General features: G+C 33.9%; 2 protein-coding genes across 2 annotated transcripts; one reads left to right on the plus strand and one right to left on the minus strand.

Annotated features, from left to right (window-relative positions):
• Positions 1-564: 564 nt before the first annotated feature.
• On the plus strand, positions 565-2,368 carry LOC132742373 (uncharacterized). Its single transcript, XM_060730753.1, has 2 exons — positions 565-1,215; positions 1,659-2,368. Exons 1-2 carry the CDS (start codon positions 726-728, stop codon positions 1,928-1,930), a joined length of 762 nt encoding a protein of 253 aa, XP_060586736.1. The 5' UTR covers positions 565-725; the 3' UTR covers positions 1,931-2,368.
• Positions 2,369-2,388: 20 nt separating this feature from the next.
• Positions 2,389-21,212, minus strand: LOC132742372 (kelch-like protein 4). The gene is made up of 12 exons (XM_060730752.1): positions 20,951-21,212; positions 17,923-18,036; positions 15,877-16,614; positions 14,628-14,739; positions 13,860-13,961; positions 12,390-12,480; positions 10,051-10,243; positions 7,245-7,361; positions 6,230-6,410; positions 4,638-4,841; positions 3,803-4,023; positions 2,389-2,613 (listed from the first exon to the last, which is right to left on the minus strand). Exons 1-12 carry the CDS (start codon positions 21,090-21,092, stop codon positions 2,441-2,443), a joined length of 2,388 nt encoding a protein of 795 aa, XP_060586735.1. The 5' UTR covers positions 21,093-21,212; the 3' UTR covers positions 2,389-2,440.
• Between the last annotated feature and the right edge of the window lie 2,326 nt (positions 21,213-23,538).

Consider the following 23,538-nt stretch of genomic DNA (forward strand, 5'->3'; position numbering starts at 1 on the left):
CCATATTTCCTGTATTTATGAAAAAAAATCTTGAATTTCCTGTCTATAAACATGTACATATATTTAACAATATATAGAGGATATTCAAGTTTTTTTCTATAAATACGGTATTTGTTTTCATCGAGTGGTATGAAAATAAATATTTCATGAGTGGCGGTAGCCACGAGTGGAATATGATAATTTTCATGCCACAAGATGAAAATAAATCCTGTATTTGTAGAAAAAAAACTTGAATTTTCTGTTTATTTTTTACTTTTTCTCTTATTTCAGAATTTGAATGACTTTCTCTTAAATTTTGTATATTATTTGTATATAGCAGAAAGTAGTCCGGCAAGACACCAGTGAAATACGGAAAATATGTTTCACTGCAGTGAAAAATATTTTTTACATTGAAAATACGGAAAATGAAAATACGCATTTTATTTCATCAGTATTTCTCAATGTTTCGTTTATAAGTATATAATAAATAATTGTATTTTTTATTTCAAACCCTAGGTTATCGTACATCATTTGCCTATTCGCGTCCATTTTATGTCTGGCCTCTCTCTCCGAACTATCCAACAACAGAAATTGTCGCAAATTCATCCGCCGGAAATGCACGCTGCACATCAAGCACCAGTGGACATCCGCTATTAGATTACAGTGGTCTAAAATTACAAGGTTGTGAAGATTCATATATAGACGTCAATTTCGAAACGAGAAATACAATAAATGATTTTTCACTCATGATTTTAGTTTCACCAGAAGGCTTCAACGGGACAATTCTTCATTACCAGAAACATATTCAAACAGGCAGCAGCACGGAAATAATTAATATCATACTTTACTACGAGAATATGACAACATTTTTATACATAACTGGCGAATCTTCTGAAGATATTTTACATACAGCTTCATTAGTTTCGAATTTTCAAGATGGCCACTTCCTGCCAATCCTTGTTGTTTACGACTCAACAAGTTTCGAGGAAATGAAGGTAATGTACTTCTACGTAGGGACTGAATCAACCAAAATAAAAATGTACGTGGAAGATAAAGTTTTAGGATTACCAGGAAAAGTACGAATAGGTGGTGCATTTTATCCTGGTTACAGTTGTTACCTAGGAAAGGTCACGTGTTTTCAGTTCTACGATGCAAAAATATCGTCTGCAGATTATGATATAGCTGTAAGCAGATGCATGCCAACATTGTGGCCGTCTTACATGGGAGTCAAAACAGGTCAGATTATTGTATTTTAACTTTGATATAAATTTTCCACTTTATTATTTTCATTTAAGATATTATTTTGTATCAACAGCATTATAATCTGAACTTTACCCATTGCTAATATTATCAAAGCAATTTTGGTCTGCTAAGCTCAGACATTAAATGCCATGACAAGAGCTGCATCCTGAAGAAAATTTGACGAGAGCTTCGTGTCGTGAAATGGCAATAAGTAAACACATGTAAAATAGTTGCAGAAGGATATTTTTGTTATTTAAGGCCCTACGTTATCCTCATTTAAGGATTTTATTTCTGCAAGAGTCTATAGGTACTGCTCTAACACTGTAGTGAGTCAGTCCTTTTGTTAGTGCTCCGTAAATTGACATTAATGGAAAATGCTGAATCTTGTCAGACATAGGTCATTAAAATCGTTGTTAATAAGATGAACTTCTCTTCAGTTGAACAATGTCATTCTGGAAGAGGCTATTTTCGTCTTACATCGAGTGGAGAGATGCCACAACACAATGTCATTCCTGTAGCAAGCTTTCATATCTCTACAAAAGTCAAATGTGCCCACTCGTGTATGTTACCTAGCAACGCATGTAGCTCTTTTGCGTTTAATAAATTGCAGAAAATGTGTTACTTATTCGACTTGGACTACACAGATAGCCTTGTAACTGAAACAATGGTAGATTACTACGTCACAAATGACGTCGGCTGTTGTTGCTGACGTCATTTTTACTTAAAAACGTATGTACAACTTGAATGCCTCTTGGAGAAGGACTACATGTGCAACTTTGGCGACATCCAAGAAGTTTCAAATGGAAGCATGAAAAACAGCGTCTGTACATTGTTCCTTTAATAAAAATTCTACATTAGACTTAAAAAATTTGAAAAGGAACAATAAGGAAAGTCATATAAAATTGCAGATGGTTATATATAAAACAAAAAAAGTGCTGTTTTTTTAACATACTACATGTATATACTTTGACATGATATATTAACATAATGTCATAAGCTGTTAATCCAAGTAAATCACTATAGAAACCATCCCTAACAGTCCCTGTCCAAAAAAAAGATACACAAAATATCTGATAAAAAGAAAACAAGTTGAAATATCTGCGAAAAAACTTTAAAAGGAAAATATAAAATATAAAATTTGCAAAATGTCGGATATTCCAAAATATAAAAGTTTCCGTGTAAAATGTAAGTTCAAAATGTGAGTTCTGTAAAGCTAAGTTCATTGCTTGGTTGGTTTAGAAGGAACAGAACAGCAGCAGATCCATCGAGCTGGGTAAGGTAAATCCTGAATTCCAGAAACCCAGCAACGGTCCATCGTGTCATAACATTCAATGGACTGTAGAACGCGGTCAGGTGGGCTTGATACTCCGCCGATCATATATATACGGCTTCCTGTTGACATTGAATAAAAAATGAATGTTAATTACAGAAAAAATGTGTTGATTTGAATAACCTAAAATAAATAATTGAGCCGTGTCATGACAAAACCAACATAATGGGTTTGCGACCAGCATGGATCCAGACCAGCCTGCGCATCCGCGCAGTCTGATCAGGATCCATGCTGTTCGCTATCAGTTTCTCTACTTGTTATAGGGTTTGTAAGCGAACAGCATGGATCCTGATCAGACTGCGCGGGTGCGCAGGCTGGTCTGGATCCATGCTGGTCGCAAACGCATTATGTTGGTTTTGTCGTGACGCGGCTCATTTGATGATAAACATGTAAATTGCTTTAAAGTGTTCTTGTTGTTGCTTTCGAATTAACATTTTGTGAATGTTTAAAAAATGTGAGAAAAGGAAACAAAAATTACAAAAATAAAACCATAAAAAAAACTTTTTTATCACATATCCGTGCCGCTTTTGCGACTCCGTAGAAATGGTTTATATTTTGACGTGACGTCATTTACATATGCAAACATACTAGTGTGAAGCAAACTCCTCACAGTGATTACCTCCCTTTACAGATTATGTACTGATAAGGGGAGATCACTGCGTAGGAGATTGAGTGTGAAGACGCGCTAAATGTTAGCGTTTTATCACACATCCGTGCCGATTTTGCGACCTCCGTAAAGACGCGCTTAATGTCAGCATTATACTATTGGCGGGTCAATGAAAAATGACTCTTAATTCACTTTAAACGTTCTTTATTTTGGGTATGTGATAATAGAATATTAAATTCGTGTAAGTTCATTACTGAATTTATTGCACTCGTTAATGAAATAATATTATGCTCGCCAGAGGCTCGCATAATATAATTTTATTCAACTCGTGCAATAAATTCAGTATTGAACTTACACTCATTCAATATCCTCTATACACTGTAGGCGCCGCGTCAATAAAAAATGACTCTTTGTCACTTTAAACGGTATGTGATAAATAGAATATTAAATTCGTGTAAGTTCATTACTGAATTTATTGAACTCGTTGAATAAATAGAGGTTCGCAAAATATGATTTTATTCAACTCGTTCAATTAATCAGTACTGAACATACACACTTTCAATATCCTGTATAAAATGTTATAACATAATAATAAATGCTATTATAAAAGTTGATTCAAAATGCTTTATATCTACAAGTATTACCTGCGACCGCAGCCCCACAGTCATGTCTCGGTATAACCATGTCGGTCACGTGATTCCATTCGTCCTTAACAGCGTCGTACCTATCAACAGCGGTAACACTACAGAGGGTGGTCTTCGAATCGTTTGACTGTGTAGCACCGCCGCACAAATACAGTCTGCCTTCAACGTTCACAAGTGCAGACAAACATCGTGGAAACCTCAATTGGTGCAATCTTGTCCAGCTGAAAATAATATTAAACCACCTTTAATATTCAAGAAAACAGAAAAATGTAAACTGTTTATAACATAGAAGCCAATTCAATTACCAGGCACCTTGGTACGGATAGTTCGGTCCTAACCGCAACATACGGCAGAGTTTTATCATTTAATCATGTTGTAAAACTGTGGTACAGGACAAAACAAGTAGTAAACGTAAATATAAACTTTGATACGAAAAGTAAAATAGAAATACAAGTAGTGAAGCAGACAAACGAGAAATTCATACTATTATGATACATTATAGTTTCGTTTGTTGACAAGACAGTGGTTTCTATATTTGGTGTTTAACTACGCGGGTAACTTTACAATAAGATTTTGGCATCGGTTTACATTCAAAGTAATTCACTCACTGAGAAAAATAAATGTGAAGACGCCAAAAGCATGTAACAATAATCATACTTATTTTCAAAAACGGTGCAAAAAAAGTATTGTGGCAATCGTTCTGAAAGTTATGAGTACTGCAAACACAACATGTTAAGCGTATAATAATATAATATAACGGTGCTTCAATGTAATGTAGTAAATAACTAGATTATTATAAATTTGTGTAACTAAAAGAAATATATTTTTGACAAACCCAGCTGAGGTCGGATTGAAACTGTAAACGACATTTTGTACGGATAATATCGAAGGTTTCTCAGCTTCACATGCTATCCCACCGGCTACAATGATATTAGGGCCTAGGGCTGCTGCACTGGCGCCGAATATTGGCTTTGGTAATGATGGAACAAAGAACCAACCTTCCGTCGCCGGGTCATAGCATTCAACAGACAGTAAGATGCTGTGAAAATAAGTATGTTTGAAAATATGTATTTGCAAAAATGAGTATTTGTGAAAATGTGTATTGTGAAAATAAGTATTTGTGAATGAAAATATGTATTTTTGAAAATGTGTATTTGTGAAATTATGTATTTTTGAAAATGTGTATTTGTGAAAATAAGTATTTGCGAAAATAAGTATATGTGAAAATAAGTATTTGTGAAAATAAGTATATGGGAATTAGTATTTGTGTAAATAAGTATTTGTAAAAATAAGTATATGCAAAAATAAGTAATTGTGAAAATATGTATTTGTAAAAATGAGTATTTGTGAAAATATGTATTTGTAAAATTGAGTATTTGTGAAAGTATGTCTTTGTAAAAATGAGAATTTGTGAAAATGTGTATTTGTGAAAATGTGTAATGTGAAAATAAGTATTTATAAAATTAAATATTTGTGAAAATATGTATTTGTAAAATAAAATATTTTTGGAAATAAGTATATGCGAAAATAAGTAATTATGAAAATATGTATTTGTAAAAATGAGTATTTGTGAAAATATGTATTTGTAAAATTGAGTATTTGTGAAAATATGTATTTGTAAAAATGAGTATCTGTGAAAATGTGTATATGTGAAAATGTGTATTGTGAAAATTAGTATTTGTGAAAATGAATATTTGTGAAAATATGTATTTGTAAAAATAAGTATTTGTGAAAATAAGTATATGCGAAAATAAGTAATTATGAAAATATGTATTTGTAAAAATGAGTATTTGTGAAAATATGTATTTGTAAAATTGAGTATTTGTGAAAATATGTATTTGTAAAAATGAGTATTTGTGAAAATGTGTGTTTGAGAAAATGTGTATTTGTGAAAATATGTATTTGGAAGAATGTGTATTTGTGAAAATAAGTATTTGTTTTTTAAAATAAGTATATGTGAAAATAAGTATTTGTGAAAATGTGTATTTGTAAAAATAAAAAATGGAAAAATGTGTATTTATACAAATAAGTCTTTGTGAAAATAAGTATGTGTGAAAATAAGTATTTGTGTATAAGACTTTTTGTGAAAATAAGTATATGTGAAAATTAGTAGTTGTGAAAATAAATATTTGTGAAATTCTTTAATATATATACTTAGAATGGATACAAGTATGTTCTATGTCTATAAATAAACCGGAAAACTTAATTGTATTCAGCAGAAGAAAAACAATATGTACTAGCTACGTTTATCAATAGGCACAGACGCGTTCTTAATTAACGTTGATTTTGTAACATGATTATCGGTAACTGTTCAAACGAAAAGTACATGATGGTCTTTAATGATGGATTAGCTAGATATATACATATAGCCTTAAGTTGGAGACAAAATGATTTTATAGGGCTGTTTATCTTTAAAATGTTTCTCACCTTTCATATTTTCCTTTGCCACCTATGACGAAAATTCGTCCGTTCAGAGCGCATGCGCAATGGCTATGTCTGTAAACATTCATATCGCAGATCTGTGTCCATTTCTTTGTGTCCATGTCCATTTTGTACACGGAGTTTCTCGGTACAGGAGGTACATCCTTACTACAAGGTTCACTTCCACCTTAATAGAGAAACACGTCATGCTTTTACTCACAAATAACTGTCCTGTGTAGTGAAATAAGCTAGGGACAAGTACGAAAATCCGGTGGGGACATTACAACTTCATTAATTCCCTATTTTATCTTCGTGAACTCACAATATTAACTTCGTGAATTAACGTTTTCAACATACAGAATTCACGAATTCGTGATTTCAACTTCATGAATTCACGATTTCAACTTCACGAATTCACAATTTCAACTACATGAATTCTCGATTTCAACTTCACGAATTCAATCAACTTCGTGAATTCACGTTTTGAGATTTACGATTTAAATTTCGCGAATGTATGTTTTGAACTTCACGATTGCAACTTCTCGAATTAACGATTTCAACTTCATGAATTTACGATTTTACTTCATGAATTAACGATTTCAACTTCATGAATTCACGATTTCAACTTCACGAATTCAAAATTTCAACTTCACGAATTCACGATTTCAACAACATGATTTCACAATTTCAATTTCAACGCTTTATTGAATTTAAATAACAATACATAGGTACATGTATGCACAATATATGCCATCTTCATTACTTATATGTCATAGTGATAATAATGACAAACGTTGACTCTTTTATCAAAGCAGACTGTGAAAATAATTGTTTATTTTAGTTAAAATAATGTATATATCTGTTTAAAACTTTAACTTTATTGTTTTTGACAAACATAACTTTTTAATGTTGGACATTGCTGAATGTAAAAGTGTCTCTTTTAGTGATTAATTCAATAAGTAATTTATAAAGCGTGATATTTTTTGAAATTCATGGAAACAAAAGTAATAATTATATTTACCAATCAGGTACAGCTTGTTGCCAAGGGATACCACGGCATGGCGGCGTGTTGGTGACGGCAAACCAGAGAACTGCAACCACTGGTTATCAACAATGTCATATCGTTCAATATATTTTGCTGAGGAATAAAAATATAAAAAGAATATAAGCCGTGTCACGACAAAACCAACATAATGGGTTTCTTTACTTGTTATAGGGTCTGTAAGCGAACAGCATGGATCCTGATCAGACTGCGCGGATGCGCAGGCTGGTCTGGATCCATGCTGGTCGCAAACCCATTATGTTAGTTTTGTCGTGACACGGCTCGTATATATATGTATGTATCTAACCATGCAGCCAAATTCCCAACAACTCTCAGGCGACAAAACCTTAATGTATGTAACAAATGTGGTTTTATGTCATACAAATAATCATTTCATATCAAATTGTATTGTAAGAATATGGAATATATTTGTACTCATACATATCTTCTGAAATTATATTGGACTCGCCTACCCTATCGTCCAATATGATTTCCCTAGTTATGTACCCGTCTTATATGTTCCTGTATAGTTCAGTGTAATAATTATAGGTTATTTAACATTAAACTGTAAAATAGGGAAATAATATGATTTCTAAAGCTGTGTACGAAACCAAGCATGTTTCAGTAATGTATTTGTTAAATGTTTAATAACCTGTTTATTCAATATCCAAATTATACATTAAGGAAATGCAAATAAAAATTATTCATGCAAAAGTTAAAACAGTTGATATAATTTCTTCAAATTTAGCATGTTGTTAGAAAATGATAACCAGAAAGAAAATTGGGGGTCGCAGTTCTCGTTTTTGAGTTATATGCCCCTCAATTGGACTTTTTTTTTTGCTTAATTCAAGGGCATATAATTCACAATGAGGGTAAGCGATACCTTATTTTTTCTAAATTTTATTCATCCTTCTTTCATTTAAGTCAATGTGCAAAATTTCAAAAACGTATAAACAGCGAATTGTCTTTCTTTCCTTCTTCTCTAAACCCGTGCCGTTTTGGGTTTTTTTTACTTTTTTTTTCAAAAATGACATACATGTATTTTTTCAATTTTAATTTTAAGTATCTTTATTTAAAATGAAAAATTGTAGCAGAAATAATTTAAGGGATTGCATGTTATTATATACTGTTATGAACAATAAAAAACATAATGTAGATTTGTAGACGTATATATAAGTTATCTTCCCAAATTAGTAAATAGTTCTGATTAGTTTAAACATATTTATTTCCCAAATATATAAGCTACAAATAAACATATACATATACAATACAAAAACATTTAATATTCAGGAAAAGGATGAGAACGAAAGACTAAGTCTTATTAAATTCTTCTCCTTTTTAGTGTGTTTGTATAATGTGGCGAGTTTTGTACTATATAAAAGTATAACAACTGGGGAATGGAAATATTTGGAAAAAATAAAGATGCGATAATGTAATACAAGTATGAAATTATACAGCAATTAAAAATGACTGGGAGATACTGACTAATGTGATGTTGTACGTAACAAAACATTACTAAATAGTAAAATTGTTTAAATTAAGGGAAGGAGAGAAAGAGAGAAAGAGTATCTCACAATTACATCAGAGAAATCGTTTTGTTTCCGATATGTAAATATGAACATACTTAAAATTAGTGGCATTATCTGTGTCAGAGATATCTGGGTTGCCAAAGAGAAGAATATTAAGTGTAATGTTGAAATTGTTAACACTTTGAAATAGCTTTGAATGGTTCTGATTCAAGGTAAGATCAAAACAAAAGTTACACCCAACTATTTCTTCGCTTGAAATATTTCTATCATCATATTCTAACAACATGCCAGTGTAAAGAAATAACGTTGACAGTTTTTATTCTGCCTGTATGAAAACTGAAAACGTCCTTAAGGTAAGATACCTGTCATAACCTGATCAAGCTTATAACTTTATCAAAGTACTCTATTTAACCATTTCAATTAAAAATTCATTTTATAAGCACTTTTATGTGGATACCCTAACCACCAAATTACCCCCGCCCAACCCCCCCCCCCCAAAAAAAAAAAATAAATAAATAAATAAAACGTTAGCAACGTTGTAAGTAGAGTTCATTCGGATACTTTTGTCATTCGGCAAAGGATCGAACGCATTTAACATTAACTGTCCAATATTGGACAATTATATATTGAAAAATTTTGGATAGTCACGTGGTACAATTAAAAAAAACAGCGATTGGATGTTAAAATTTAAAATAGAAAATAATAACCTTTATTACATGCTTTTCGGTGGTTTATAGAAATATATCAGTGATTTAAAACTGGTAATTTCACTGTTTGAAACAGTGAAATTACCACTTTGACAATTTCACTGTTTTGAATTTAAGCCCCTTACGTTGTTTCAGTGAAATACCAGCGTACACAGTACTGGGTACCAACTTAATAACGTGACGTCGTAAATGACGTCACGTTGTATTATTATTTGGCGCGCTTTTCATTCAGTTTTAGGTTAAATGTCCTTTTAAAACGTTTCTTTGCATATAATAAAAAGAAAAGTTGTTTAGTTTAGTGTAAGATTGAAATATATTTCACCTTGTGAACACCAAAAGTTCATATTTCACTCGTGGCTGCGCCACTCGTGAAATATACCTTTTTGTGTTCACTCGGTGAAATATATTCCGATCTCACAATGAACTAAACAAATATCCTCTATATATAAATGCGATATGAAAGTAAATTTATATGAGAATGTCATATGAATATGATGTATCAGACTTTCTGCAAACACATTTACCGAAAGTATTAAGGTTAATACTCACTCTGTTGTGTGCTGCCGTCGGAAATAAAACCGCCGACGACAAATATGTCCATGAAATCTGACGCATTGTAATTTTCGTTCGGTGACGTTGCATTTGAGTTTCGATATGGTTTTGGTGTTGACGTCATAATAGGCGGCGGCATTCGTATCGTAATATTAGCTTGCTGTTTCGGGCTGTTGACAGGTGTTGTAACCTTTTAATTGCAAAAAAAAACACTTCGTAAGTAATATTTTGCATAATTTATACGAATGTACACTCAATATTTCACCTATATTGTACGGTGGCACACAGGTGACACGTGTGTGTATCATTGATCCCGTACGTACGAGATACTATGTCGTGCGCACGAGTTACTAAGTCATGCGCACAAGATAATTAAGTGGTGCGAAAGAGAACAACGTCGTAACTACGAGTTACTAAGTCGTCCGCACGAGATAATTAAGTGGTGAGCACGAGATAATATGTAGTGGCCACGAGTTACTAAGTCGAGCGCAAGAGATCATTAAGTGGTGCGCACGAGATACTTTTGGTGATAATCAATGTTATCAAGATGTTTTAAGACTATTAAATAATACTGCTAACGTCGCCTTCAATGGAAAGTTGTGACGCATTTATGATACTGCACGTTTTTAAGGATAACGGACCCTAATGGGCACTTTCAAGAATAACAAAGAAACATTTCTTTTTTCAAATATATAATATTTAAGCAGGTTATTGCAGGATTTTAACGACTTTTACCATCTACAACTCTAGATATTTGTGTTTCAGTATGGTCACCCTCAATTTCGGAAAATGGAGAAAACAAAGTAAAGACCTAAGAAACATGACAAGGTCTAATTTTCAAAATTATAATTTTAGACTATCCACATATGTGTTTTATAGTATACTTCCATCAATAATACAAAAAATGAAATATGTTCATATTTTTTTTATTTTTCAGTATCAATGTTTCAGAACAGTGCTCGGACAATGCATTTTTGTTTAAAAATTTAATCCAAATACCAATTTTATCATTTTATTAATTAATTTATATTCATTAAAAATAGAATAGATAATAATTATCTACACCATTTAAGGAAACAAATCACCAATTTTCAAGAGATTTTATTTTTCATTGGAGAATCGTGACGTATAAATAGTTTTATATACATGGCTGCTGTCAATTTTCCAAGTAGACTTACTTTTTCTTTTCAAAAAGGTAGTTTGCTGTATTATAAATTCGTTATAAATATTCCTGACAGTGTATATGACTTATATAAACGGTTGTTTGCAATAAAACTCTGGCATGGCGGCTCGGGTTATATTTCCAAACAGCTATTGGTTTTTTATAGGGTCGTATAACCTGTCAAAAATCTTTAAAACTAATAATATATTGATATTTATGAAGAAATCTTACATTTTTTTCTAAAAATGATGCTTGCTGTATCATAAATTCGTTATAAATATTTCCTACAGGTTATATGGCCCTATATAAACGGTTGTTTGGAGATATAACCGGAGCCGCTGATAATATACATAATGTTCAAGATATGCTGGTGGGTGTCACCAAAAGTTTCAAATTGCGTTGTTTGCTTATATTTAATAAAACTTTTAAAGATATTATTTAAATTGTCAAAGCAATTTATGAAATCCCTCGTATCAAAATAAAAAGTTTAATGCGTTTTATACTAGTTATACTATTATACTATTTTATACTAGAATACTAGTAGTACAGACAATATCATGCCTGAAATCATTTGGACTTTCTAATGACATGAGTTCCACGCGTAAATACTGAGAACAACATACATTGGTTCATAAACGAATTAAAAATGGTGCTCTTATAAAAAAAAGTATTATCAAAGTTTATTACAAGCTTTTCGGTGGTTAATAGAAATATATCAGTGAAATAAAAACTGATAATTTCACTGTTTCAAACAGTGAAAATATCAATTTGATAATTTCACTGTTTTGAATATTTGAGCCCGTTACGTTGTTTCAGTGAAATACAAGCGTTCAAAGTACTGGGTACCAACTTAATGACGTGACGTCGTAAATGACGTTACAATGTATTATTATTTGGCGCCCTTTTCATGTAGTACTAGGTTATTTAAAATTTATTTTTATAGTTTCTTTGCATATAATAAAAAGAAAATTTGTTTAGTTTAATGTAAGATCGAAATATAGAATCTATTTCACCTCGTGAACATCAAAAGTTCATATTACACTCGTGACTGCGCCACTCGTAAAATATACCTTTTGGTGCTCACTCGGTGAAATATATTCCGATCTTACACTGAACTAAACAAATATCCTCTATATCTAAATATTTCAGATAAAGCAGAACATATAAAACTTACCGCAACTCCTCGCTGGAGGAAGCAAAGTCTTGGTTTAGGCCGTGGAAAGTTGAAGGGGTCATTGCGTCCAAGATTGTCGGCTGTTAGTATCCTTAAAATTAAATGGCGCCTACAGTTATGTGGAGACAAATATTATGTCCTTTTATAGACATTTTTACATTAAAATATTTCAATAGAAACGGAAGTAGCATTTCGCGCATGCGCGTAGACAAAAAAGCAATTTCGAAAGAATAGATTTTATCAATATTCAATAACTTCATTAACAATTTAAAATAATCTTAATGATTAATGATTAACCATAAGCTTAGAATAGTTAAATTTGATAAATAACCTATGCAATGAATCTAAGTAATTATAATGAACATTTCTGCATTTACGCATTTCATTTGAAAGACCCTGAAATCTGACAAAAGAACCTTCGTTTACTAGATTTAAAATTTTACCATCTCTTGCATTTAAAAATTCAATTTGAATTCATTGTAAAAAGTCGAGCTGAACTAACTCTGTATTTCAAAAGATTGATTGTTATAATAGTTTGATTGATTAAAGTTGATATTTGAAGATATGATTTAGTTAGGATTAAATATATTTCTGCTTAAAATTTAAAAAGACTCTCCCACTGTTTTTATAAATTGAACTCAACAATTAAGTTCCGGCTGATATTTACATAAATTTCTTTGGCCATAAAATAAAATTGAAAGAAATCATGGCAAAATGACTTTCACCTTTTCCCTCACTATACCGGTATACCTTTAGATGGGCATAATGTCACATTAACTGAATCGTCTTTCGCTTCTGAATAATCAGTACATTTATAGTGATTCAGTATTTTGTATGGATGTCCAAATACTACTTAGTTTACATTTTGCTACTTTTTTTCAAATAATTTCACATTCAGCGCTGCTTTCTTTTGGTGATAAGCTTCTAACATTATCTAAAACCATTTTTTTCAACGCTTTAAAGCTCACATTTGTTCTTTCTACAGAAGGGAAAAAAACAACATTTGTTTTTTGGGGCATGGTGTGCTTTTAAGCAATACATTGTCTTTAAAAAACGCATTGTTTTTTAATACACTAGAATCATTCGAAAGAAAATGTAACTTGAGCACATTGTATCAATGCCAATAGTATTTATGAACATCACAAACGAAAAATGTGACAATGAAGACACGTTTTTATATGAGCCGCGTCACGACAAAACCAACATAATGGGTTTGCGACCAGCATGGATCCAGACCAGCCTGTGCATCCGCGCAGTCTGATCAGGATCCATGCTGTTCGCTATCAGTTTCTCTACTTGTAATAGGGTTTGTAAGCGGACAGCATGGATCCTGATCAGACTGTGCGGATGCGCAGGCTGGTCTGGATCCATGCTGGTCGCAAACGCATTATGTTGGTTTTGTCGTGACGCGGCTAAATTATATAAAATAAAGAGAATAAGAATAAATGAAGTAACCAAACAATACCATACCAGTTTGCAATGAGAAGCATTTCTCGAAATTTGTCATATCCACGCATCAAACTTGTAGTTTCACTACAAAGGAATAACTCCTGTCGACTCATACAATTAAACCTGAAAAACACAAACGGTATGTGTGAAATGTTGGTCTGTATTTGACGATAAGATATTCAAGATATGATAAAGTATTCAACGCATGGAAAAGTTTTCAACACATTACTAATATATTCAACACATGATTAAGATATTCAACACATGATTAACATATTCAACACATGACTAAGATATTCAACTCATGATTAAGATATTTAACGCATGATTAAAATATTCAGCACGTGACAAAATATTCAACACATGTTGAGAATTCACCACATGATGAAATATTCAACACATGATAAAATATTCAACACATGACTAAGGTATTCAACACATGATAAAATATTCAACGCATGGCTAAGATATTCAACATATGATTAAGATATTCAGCACGTGATAAAGTATTCAACACATGCTTTAGATATTCAACACATGGCAAGAATTTACGAATTCACCACATGATAACTTACTTAACACATAATAAAGTATTCACCTGATAATATATTCAACACAATTAAACCTATTCAACACATGATGAAATAATAAGCAGAAGCACGTGATACAATATTTAACAATTTAACACAACCTATATATAACTTATTCATTATTCAATAAATGGCGTCCAAAAATTAAGACACAGAAGTTTATTTCTATGTATATACATGTACATTGTATTCTAAATACCTTATAAACGACAATATTCGCATTGTGAATTTTACACGATTATCTACATCATGTACGATCCAACTCAGTGCAATGGTAAATATATCATATTCTGATGGAGCTACCAACTCGTCTGAAATAAAAATATATTAATTAATTGATTGATTGATTGATTGATTGATTGATTAATTAATGATGTGGTCTCAAATAAAATCATTAAATTTTACGTTTGGAAACTGCTGTATTGCAAGAGAAAGAAGAACCTGCTCACTTTGTAACCAGCAAGAAATAGGTGATGAATTTCATTATATTTCTAAATATAGTTATTTTACTCATGAAAGACACAAGTATATCAGTAATTACTATTCAAGGTTTCCTAGTATTTTAAATTTTCAGGTTTTAATGTGTAGTGATAACAGAAATATTTTGCTTAATCTCGCAATGTTTTGTAAAAGCAATAATGCAGAAAGTTCATTAACCCTTTACCTCATATATACGCGAAACAACGCACTTTCGACCCCCCCCCCTTTTTTTTAGGCCTGAAATAGGAAAAAAAACCTATTTGGGCCCCAAACACAAGTTTTTGTTTGAGAAATGTTGCTAAAAAAAGTGAGCACTTTTTCGGCGCCCCCCCCCCCCATCCAAAAGATACATCAGGGGATTGTCAGAAGGGGGATGTGCCCCCTTTGGGGTTTGAAGGGGGCGGAGTCCCCCTCATCGCCAAGAAAATTTTGGACTTGTGAGAGGCTAAAAATGACCCAAGGTCGATCATAAGGTAACGTGTAACCAACGCTGAAAAGCCTTTGACTCTATCTCAATCCCTTGAGAAGTTGCAGCACTTTGAAATAAATTTTGATGGAAAAAATCGAGGCAAAATAGCGATTTTTGGCAATTTTGAGATGTCCCCTCGTTGCCATGGTAACATTTAAGACTGAGCATGTCGTTACAAAGGCAATGGTCCAATCAACATTTGTGCCAAGTTTGATTAGTATTGAAGCATTTTTCATAGTTTCATAGCAGTTTGAACTTGTAACAGGAGGCTTTTCTGTGAAAACGGCCATTTTTCACAATATGCTCATGAGGGAAAGGGTTAAGTCATCTTCCAGATTTAATTGTTTACTTTCTTTGCAATGTTTGTATTATTATTTGTTGTGTTGTTTGTTTCATGTAAATTAAAAAGAAAGTTATTTGATTTCTTCAAATTAGAAGCAGGGCAAATCAATTAGACAAATTAAGCAGGTTAAAGGTTAAAATGCTATAAACACTTTACCTGACTCAAGCAGCCAGCAAAGGAGTGACACATCCATTTTAAAGAAATTGTCAACCATGGAGGCCTCCGTAAACGAATGAAGGACTTGAGTGAATAAAACCTTGTACAGTTTTCCCGATGACTTTGTCTGTGTTTGTATTAACATCTGAATGCTCTTTTCCAATGGCAGACTTTTCGCCACTGTATGAGATCGTCCTTGGAGATCAGCGACTTTTAAGAAGTCGGCCATGACAATGATATCGGCAGCAGTTGAAGGATAGACGGTTATATCCCCTGTGTAGCAGTATTCTAAAAAAGCCGCAAACGCCTGAATTGTAACGCCTTTTATCTTCATGTTATATGGAAGCTTGTCCCGATCGTTGCGTTCGAAAAAATTCGTGAAGTAATCACTGCAGCAACAAAGGGCAATACGATGAGCGTTAAATGTTTTACCCTGCACGTCTATGACGACATCAACCAGTTGTTCATCTTCATACAGATTTTTCAAAAACTCTCCTACACTTATCAGATGCTCTGCATTTCTTAAAGGAAGATGCTCAAGCTTTTCAAATAGCAGTTCGGGTGTTTTTTTTCCGGGTTTTTCTTGTGTTGACGCATTCACAAGATATCCCGATAGTTGGTCGTAGGTTTCAAACTTTTGAAGAAATGTGTCATCGTTTAGAAAGAAGATATCACATGGTAGCTCGGATACCTTGGATGGATGTTCGTCGCTTTGTAGGTTTTCTCTCTCTGGAGGCACTGTTTAATGAGACATTTAAGCGAACATTGATAATTGAAACGACTTAATACTAAAACGTGGTTAAACTGAAATAAGGATTTAAACTATTAAATTAACCGAGGGTTAATGCAAAATATATGACCACTGTAATGAGTTTAAAATACTCATACGAAAAGTTTGTTTTGCGTAAAGCATAATACAATGGTTATAACAAATCAAAAATGGATTTCTTTTTTTTTTGAGGGGGGGGGGGGGGGGGGCATTAATAACAAAAATATAACGTTAACAATTCCTATGTGTATGAACAAGGCGTCAACCTGCTAGAAACAAAAAGAGCCTGGGCATCTGAAACTTGTTTTCTCATTTTTCTTAAAATAAAGTTAAAGAAATGAAAAAAAATCAAGTTCCAATTCATCAGACCAATAGCAATGTTCTTAATAAAAATGTGCATTCACAATAATTTTGTCGTCCTTCAGGCTGTTGTTAAAGATCCTGTATCTTTTGTGATTGATATTGTTACTGTGTGTATACCACACTTGCAAAAAAATTATATCTGTATATAATTATGCAAATAAAACAATTTTCAAACATCGAAGAACATGTAAAATGTTACGGCAAATATTTGTGCACATTATATTTAATCAATAAATTACATGCATATGCATTCATTTCTTATTGGAAAATTTGACTTAAAATATATTGAAAATAAATTTCTAATTACCTCCCTTTATTTAAATGAAATGTTAAATTTGGTAATATCTTTATAAGTAATGCTTATTGGAACTTACAATATTGACAAATCTTAATTTGAGCATAATATTTATGAAATAAAACCATGAAAAAATTGTGTTACAGGATCTTTAAAAACTGTGAAATACCAGATCTATTTGCAAAGAAAATACATTTGAGCCGCGTCATGACAAAACCAACATAGTGTGTTTGCGACCAGCATGGATCCAGACCAGCCTGCGCATCCGCGCAGTCTGATCAGGATCCATGCTGTTCACTATCAGTTCCTCTACTTGTTATAGGGTTTGTAAGCGAACAGCATGGATCCTGATCAGACTGCGCGGATGCGCAGGCTGGTCTGGATCCATGCTGATCGCAAACACATTATGTTGGTTTTGTCATGACGCGGTTCATTTAAATATGTATCGACGTTAGTATAATGTCATAGTACTCATAATGAGCATTATAATATGTGTTGAATTAACATATAGAAAAGTATAGTAACCTGGAATAAACCACTCTCTTGGTGAGCTAGCTTTTCACCGACATGGTTAGGAAGCCATAAGTAACGTTACAGATAGAGCGCAAATAATCCTTACCTTTGAAGTTAACATTTGTTAGGTCAATCACTTTATCATTTTCACACTCGCTATAGTCAGCGCTCATTGTCTTGAATTCACCATCTTCTTCCGTCTCATTTTGCGGAAATAAGCCTTAAAATGATAAAAATTAAATTAAATTATACAAAAATGTTATAATTGGAATAATGAGGTCATATTAAGTATAATTCTTAGTTTAATCAAATTATTTGCAGTATTCATCTTTATATAACATTTCTAACATGCCTTTTGTTTTAGTATGGAATGAGTGTCTCAATATATAAATGACAATGTAACAAGTGTTTAATCATTCGCATTAGCTTTGTAAAGAATCAACTAATGCGTGCATGACCATGATATCATGATGCGTGTAAAGTACAGAGTTAACGTGCGCCCTTACACGTGATTCTAGGCAGATTTAACGTGCGCCCTAACACGTGCTTCTGGACAATCTTTTTAAACTGAATGTCGAGCATATGTGAAACCTGACCCGGTATTCAACGTAACAAAAGCAATCAGAATATGAGCCGCGTCACGACAAAACTAACATAATGGGTTTGCGACCAGCATGGATCCAGACTAGCCTGCGCCTCCGCGCAGTCTGATCAGGATCCATGCTGTTCGCTTACCAACCCTATTACATGTAGAGAAACTGATAGCGAACAGCATGGATCCTGATCAGACTGCGCGGATGCGCAGGCTGGTCTGGATCCATGCTGGTTGCAAACCCATTATGTTAGTTTTGTCGTGACACGGCTCATATGTTGAAAATGAATGTTAGAATGTTTTACAAGAGAAACATGATGGCCCTAAAGCGCCCATTTTACATCCATTGCTTGGAAAGTTTTTATATGCTTCAATACAGAAATAGTCACATATAGGCCGTACCATTTTATACAGTATGACCATAATCTGTATTTAAAAGGTGTCCACTAGGCAATATCACTTGCCAAATATTATACACATGAAGATTTAAATGCATTTTTCTGTATAATCTTATATAAGTATATGCACTAAGTGATCGAAAGGATACTATGTTCCAACTATTTAAGCTTTGGGCATTCTATTTCTTGAGATTGGTTTCACGTATAAGTCAATGTAACAAATATAATCTTAGGGTGGAAGTATTTTTGATCACATTCGTAGAGGTCAATTTGATATTTGTTACACAGGTAGTTTTTACACAAGAAAATATAAAATACGTTTTTTTCTGGATTTAAATGTTTTTTTCTTCTTCTATATAGGTCAATGTTGAATATATGAGGCCTGGAACAGGACATTTTTTTTTACCCACAGGCATGAGTTGTATAACTGTAGAGAGATCAATATGGGAACGTTGCCTGTCAAATATCTGAGCTCCGGGCATTGTAGTTCCTGAAGAGAAGCCTTTAAAGGTACCTTTCATCTTGCTTAATATAACCACGGGTAACAAGTTTTTGACTTCATGGAATGATTAAAATTTTGTAGAGGTTCACTAGACACTGTGTGAGTGCTAGGACATATGGTAATCGCTATTGACCCACCATTAGCGGTAGGTACATTACGGGGACACCAGTGAGGAGAGGTTACGGTAGAAACCGTAAGGTTACGGTAATAACCGTAACTCCGCCCTCTACATCCAACATGGCTACTTATATGTTTCAAAGAAGACTTGAAGATTCTGCATGTTGGAATTAAGGATGTTACCTCACTTCAGTGAAATTATATATATGTATATAATTATGCTTCTAAAACAATTTTCAAACATACGTATATGTAAAATATGTACAGCAATTACTTGTCCACATTATACGTAATCATTAAAATATATGTATTATTTTCTTATTGAAAGATTTGACTTAGACATTATAGAAAATAAATTTCTGATTACCTTCCTTTTTATTAACTTAAAATGTAAACACGGTAATATCTTTACAAATAATGCTTTTTAGAACTAACAATATTGTTAAATCTCCATTTGAGCGTATATTTATGATGTATAACAATAAAAAAATTGAGTTACAGGACCTTTTAGATTTCTAAATTATTTTTCCTTTAAAATTCACATCAGTCATAGCAAGGCAAGGCCAGTTTGTTCCTATAAGCTTGAGATATTTCTATAAATATATAACTTTTTGTACGGACGAGAATACAATAGCCGTTGTTTCTAAGTCGAAGACGTTTATATATTTTACTATACAAGTCGATGTAAAATATATATGACAGAAAACGAAACTTAAAACAATTCAGTACGGAAAGTTTCAAGAACTGTCCATCGTGGAGTCTGACAGGGGAAAGCGTAGCGTCCAACTATAGAAGGGTTAAACACCAAGCATGCATTATTATGGAAAGCCTTCACTGTCTTATGATTATAAAAATGAATGTTGTTGTGTCATTCTTTCTTTTTTCAATGTGCACTCAAGAATATATTCTGTGGAAATATTCTTATATGAATTCAACTGAACAATATATGATGTCAATGTGTCTTTATATGATGTCAATCTATCATTATACGATGTGCATTTTTGAATATATTGTATGGAGCCATTTTAATATAAGGTCAAAATAACAATATATTATGTCAATCTGTCCTTATATGATGTCAGTCTTTCATTAAAAGATCTAAGATTAAACTTAAAAAGAAAATAATTATCAATTTCCAGAGACTTAATTTGCTTACTTTAACTCCATACTCAATGTGAAAATGTCAGAATTGATATAATTATGTGAGCCAAGAATAATTATAAATATCATGACTAAGTTTTGATAATATGGACAATAAAAAAAAGTCTATATCAATATAAGATCGAGAAGATAATATACAGTTAAACTACGTTCGCTCGAACTCGGATCGCTCGAATACCTCCCTGCGCTCGAACTCATCGCCCAGTCCCGGCAAAATGCCTATAGATCTATAATATAATTATATTGTTCTACCTCGGATCGCTCGAACTCTCGGACATAACCTCTAGTCCCTTCGGCAGAATTATAGTGAAGATCTGTATAAATGAGCATATTTTTTTTATAAATGAGCTATAGATTGACTTACTCTTGCTTATATTTCCCCGTTTACCGTCACTCTCAAGAGCAGACGATGACTTGTCGCTAATATCAGATCCAGTTGGTATGTCAGCGTACACTCGTTTCGCCTGAATCTTCTCAATAAAGTTGGAGTCGTTGCCAGACGACATTCGTGCAACGAAATAACTCCGAACAATAATTAATTATTTTAATAGAGATATTCTAGCTCTGATAAAAAAAATGGCGCGCTTTGGTTACAGAAAAAAAAACACAGCTGTTCAGTAACCAAGACGCGACGTCATGACGTCATAATAACTTGATGACTCTGACGGCATAAAGTGATATCGTGTCGTCATAATTGCTACATAAGAAGCGTTGACTTATGCTGCCCTCACACATAAATCACGACCTTACTGCGACCTGAAAACTAGTAAAATAGCATTTTTTTTTCGAAAATCGTTGGTTTTCTTTCAAATTTCCAAAATTTCTCTCGCAGACGGTCCGGGGCTCTGCAGTCTTGTGTTCAGTACGTTTTCTCTATGTCCTCAATACGACCCTTCTACGTCCATGGCGTTTCCACTGCGACTGTATTGCGTCCCCAAGGCGACCCCACGGCGATCATCGGCGACCCAGCTGCGACTGTGCTATGTTCTCTGCGTCCTTACGGCGACTCTACGACGACTATTGCGTTTGTCCGAAGACTGTCCTGCAATTACGACGACCCTACTACGTTCTTGCTACGTCTATAAAAACAATACTTTTTACCAGTAAAACCCCTGTCACACTAGGACGGCGTCCAGTAAAACTTCAGAACGCCGAGGTGAGCGCAGTAAGATGGCAAACATCGTCGCAGCATCGCCGTAGCATCGTTGTGGCATCGCATAGAACGTCGACCGGCGGCGCGCATTTTGAGCATGTTCAAAACAAACGCCGTCACTCGGCGTTCTAAAATGAGCGCAGTGGGATCGCAGAAAGGACGCCGTAGCAACTCCGTAGCATCTCCAACAACGCATCAGGAGCGCCGTGAAAGCGCAAAAAGGAACGCCGAATGAACGCGGTGGTTAAGGCCCTGTCACACTAGACTGCGCTGTCACTGCGTTTGCACGGCGTTGTTAAATTTTTCAAAGCGCCGCGAGAACGCAAGAAAAATCTGATATTTTTGATGACACGGAGACTTCGCGGCGTCTTCATGGCGTCCTCACGGCAAGCATGGCGTTGCTACGGAGCTTCCACGGCGTTGCAATGCGTTCTTACGGCGTTTTCATTGGTGATTGTCTGCGTTTGGACTGCGCTTCTACTGCGTTCTTTGCGCTTACCCTGCGCTTTCACAGCGCTCACACGGCGTTATTGCGGCGCTCACACTGAACTGAAATCGTGCTTCACATACAAGTTCTGAATAGTCGTGTACCTGCAAGCAAGCAGTATTCTAGCTTGCTGCCGTTCATCATACATGGTTAAAAGGATATTCACGTTCTATATATACAGTGAAAACCCTTACTTAAGACCACAAAAGGGACTGCAGTTAAGTGGTCTTGATTGCGAGTGGTCTTAATTGTGGATATAATTAATTATCAAGGCATATCTATTTCATGACCACTCTATTTGAATTATTATGTATAAACATGTTGAAACAATTATATTATAACCTTCAAATATTACAATAAACTGATGTTGTAATATTTAATTATTTATTAATCCTAATTAGAACATTAATCTGACGATATTTAATGTATAAATTATATTTTCATAGGTCTTGTTTCATGTACATAATTCACCTATTAATTAAGAAATTAATTCGTCACAAAAAATGAGCAGAAAGTAACATTTAACGAATCTGAAATTTATTGTCTTACCTTTATACAGTATTCTAATCACAACAGTTTCAACACAATGTTTCGAGTGTCATGCTTTAGAGAATTCAAGCAGATGAATAACAAAAAAACTTGTTATCTTAATAGGTATTTACTGGAATATCAGTAGTCCCAACTGTGGGGTTAGATAATAAAACAATGAATTGGGACTAAAGCTGGTGGTCTTAAATGTGGATAAGTGGGGTAGTCTTAATTGTGGATCATGTAACCATTAACATTACGAACAGAAAATTCCGTTCTTTTAAAAAATGGGTCTAATAAGAGGGTTGGTCTTAATTCTGGTGTGGTCTTAAGTAGGGATTCTACTGTAGCGTACTCTGCAATTTCAGATAAACGCAGTAGAATCGTCTTCAGTGCGCAATGGTCGCCGTGGCAGTGCCGTAGAGTCGCAGTAAGAGCGTTTTAGAAAAAATGAAGCTCCGTAAGAGCGCCGTACACACACAGTATAAACGCGATAGAGGCGCCGTACAATCTCCGTAGAAGCGCCGAGGCTAATTACGGCGTTTATTCGGCCATCCTTCTGCGCTTTCACGGCGCTCCTTTTGCGTTGTAGGAGATGTTACTGAGTTGCTACGGCGTCCTTACTGCGATCCCACAGCGCTCTTTTCAGAACGCCGAGTCACGGCGTTTGTTTTGAGCATGTTCAAAATGCGCGCCGTCGGTCGGCGTTCTATGCGATGCCACTGCGATGCTATGGCGATGCTGCGGCGATGTTTGCGATCCAAGCGGCGTCTTTGCCGCGGTT

Source organism: Ruditapes philippinarum, unplaced genomic scaffold, assembly GCF_026571515.1.
Source record: "Ruditapes philippinarum isolate M1 unplaced genomic scaffold, ASM2657151v2 ctg1363_1_1_1_1, whole genome shotgun sequence".
Lineage (NCBI taxonomy): Eukaryota > Metazoa > Mollusca > Bivalvia > Venerida > Veneridae > Ruditapes > Ruditapes philippinarum.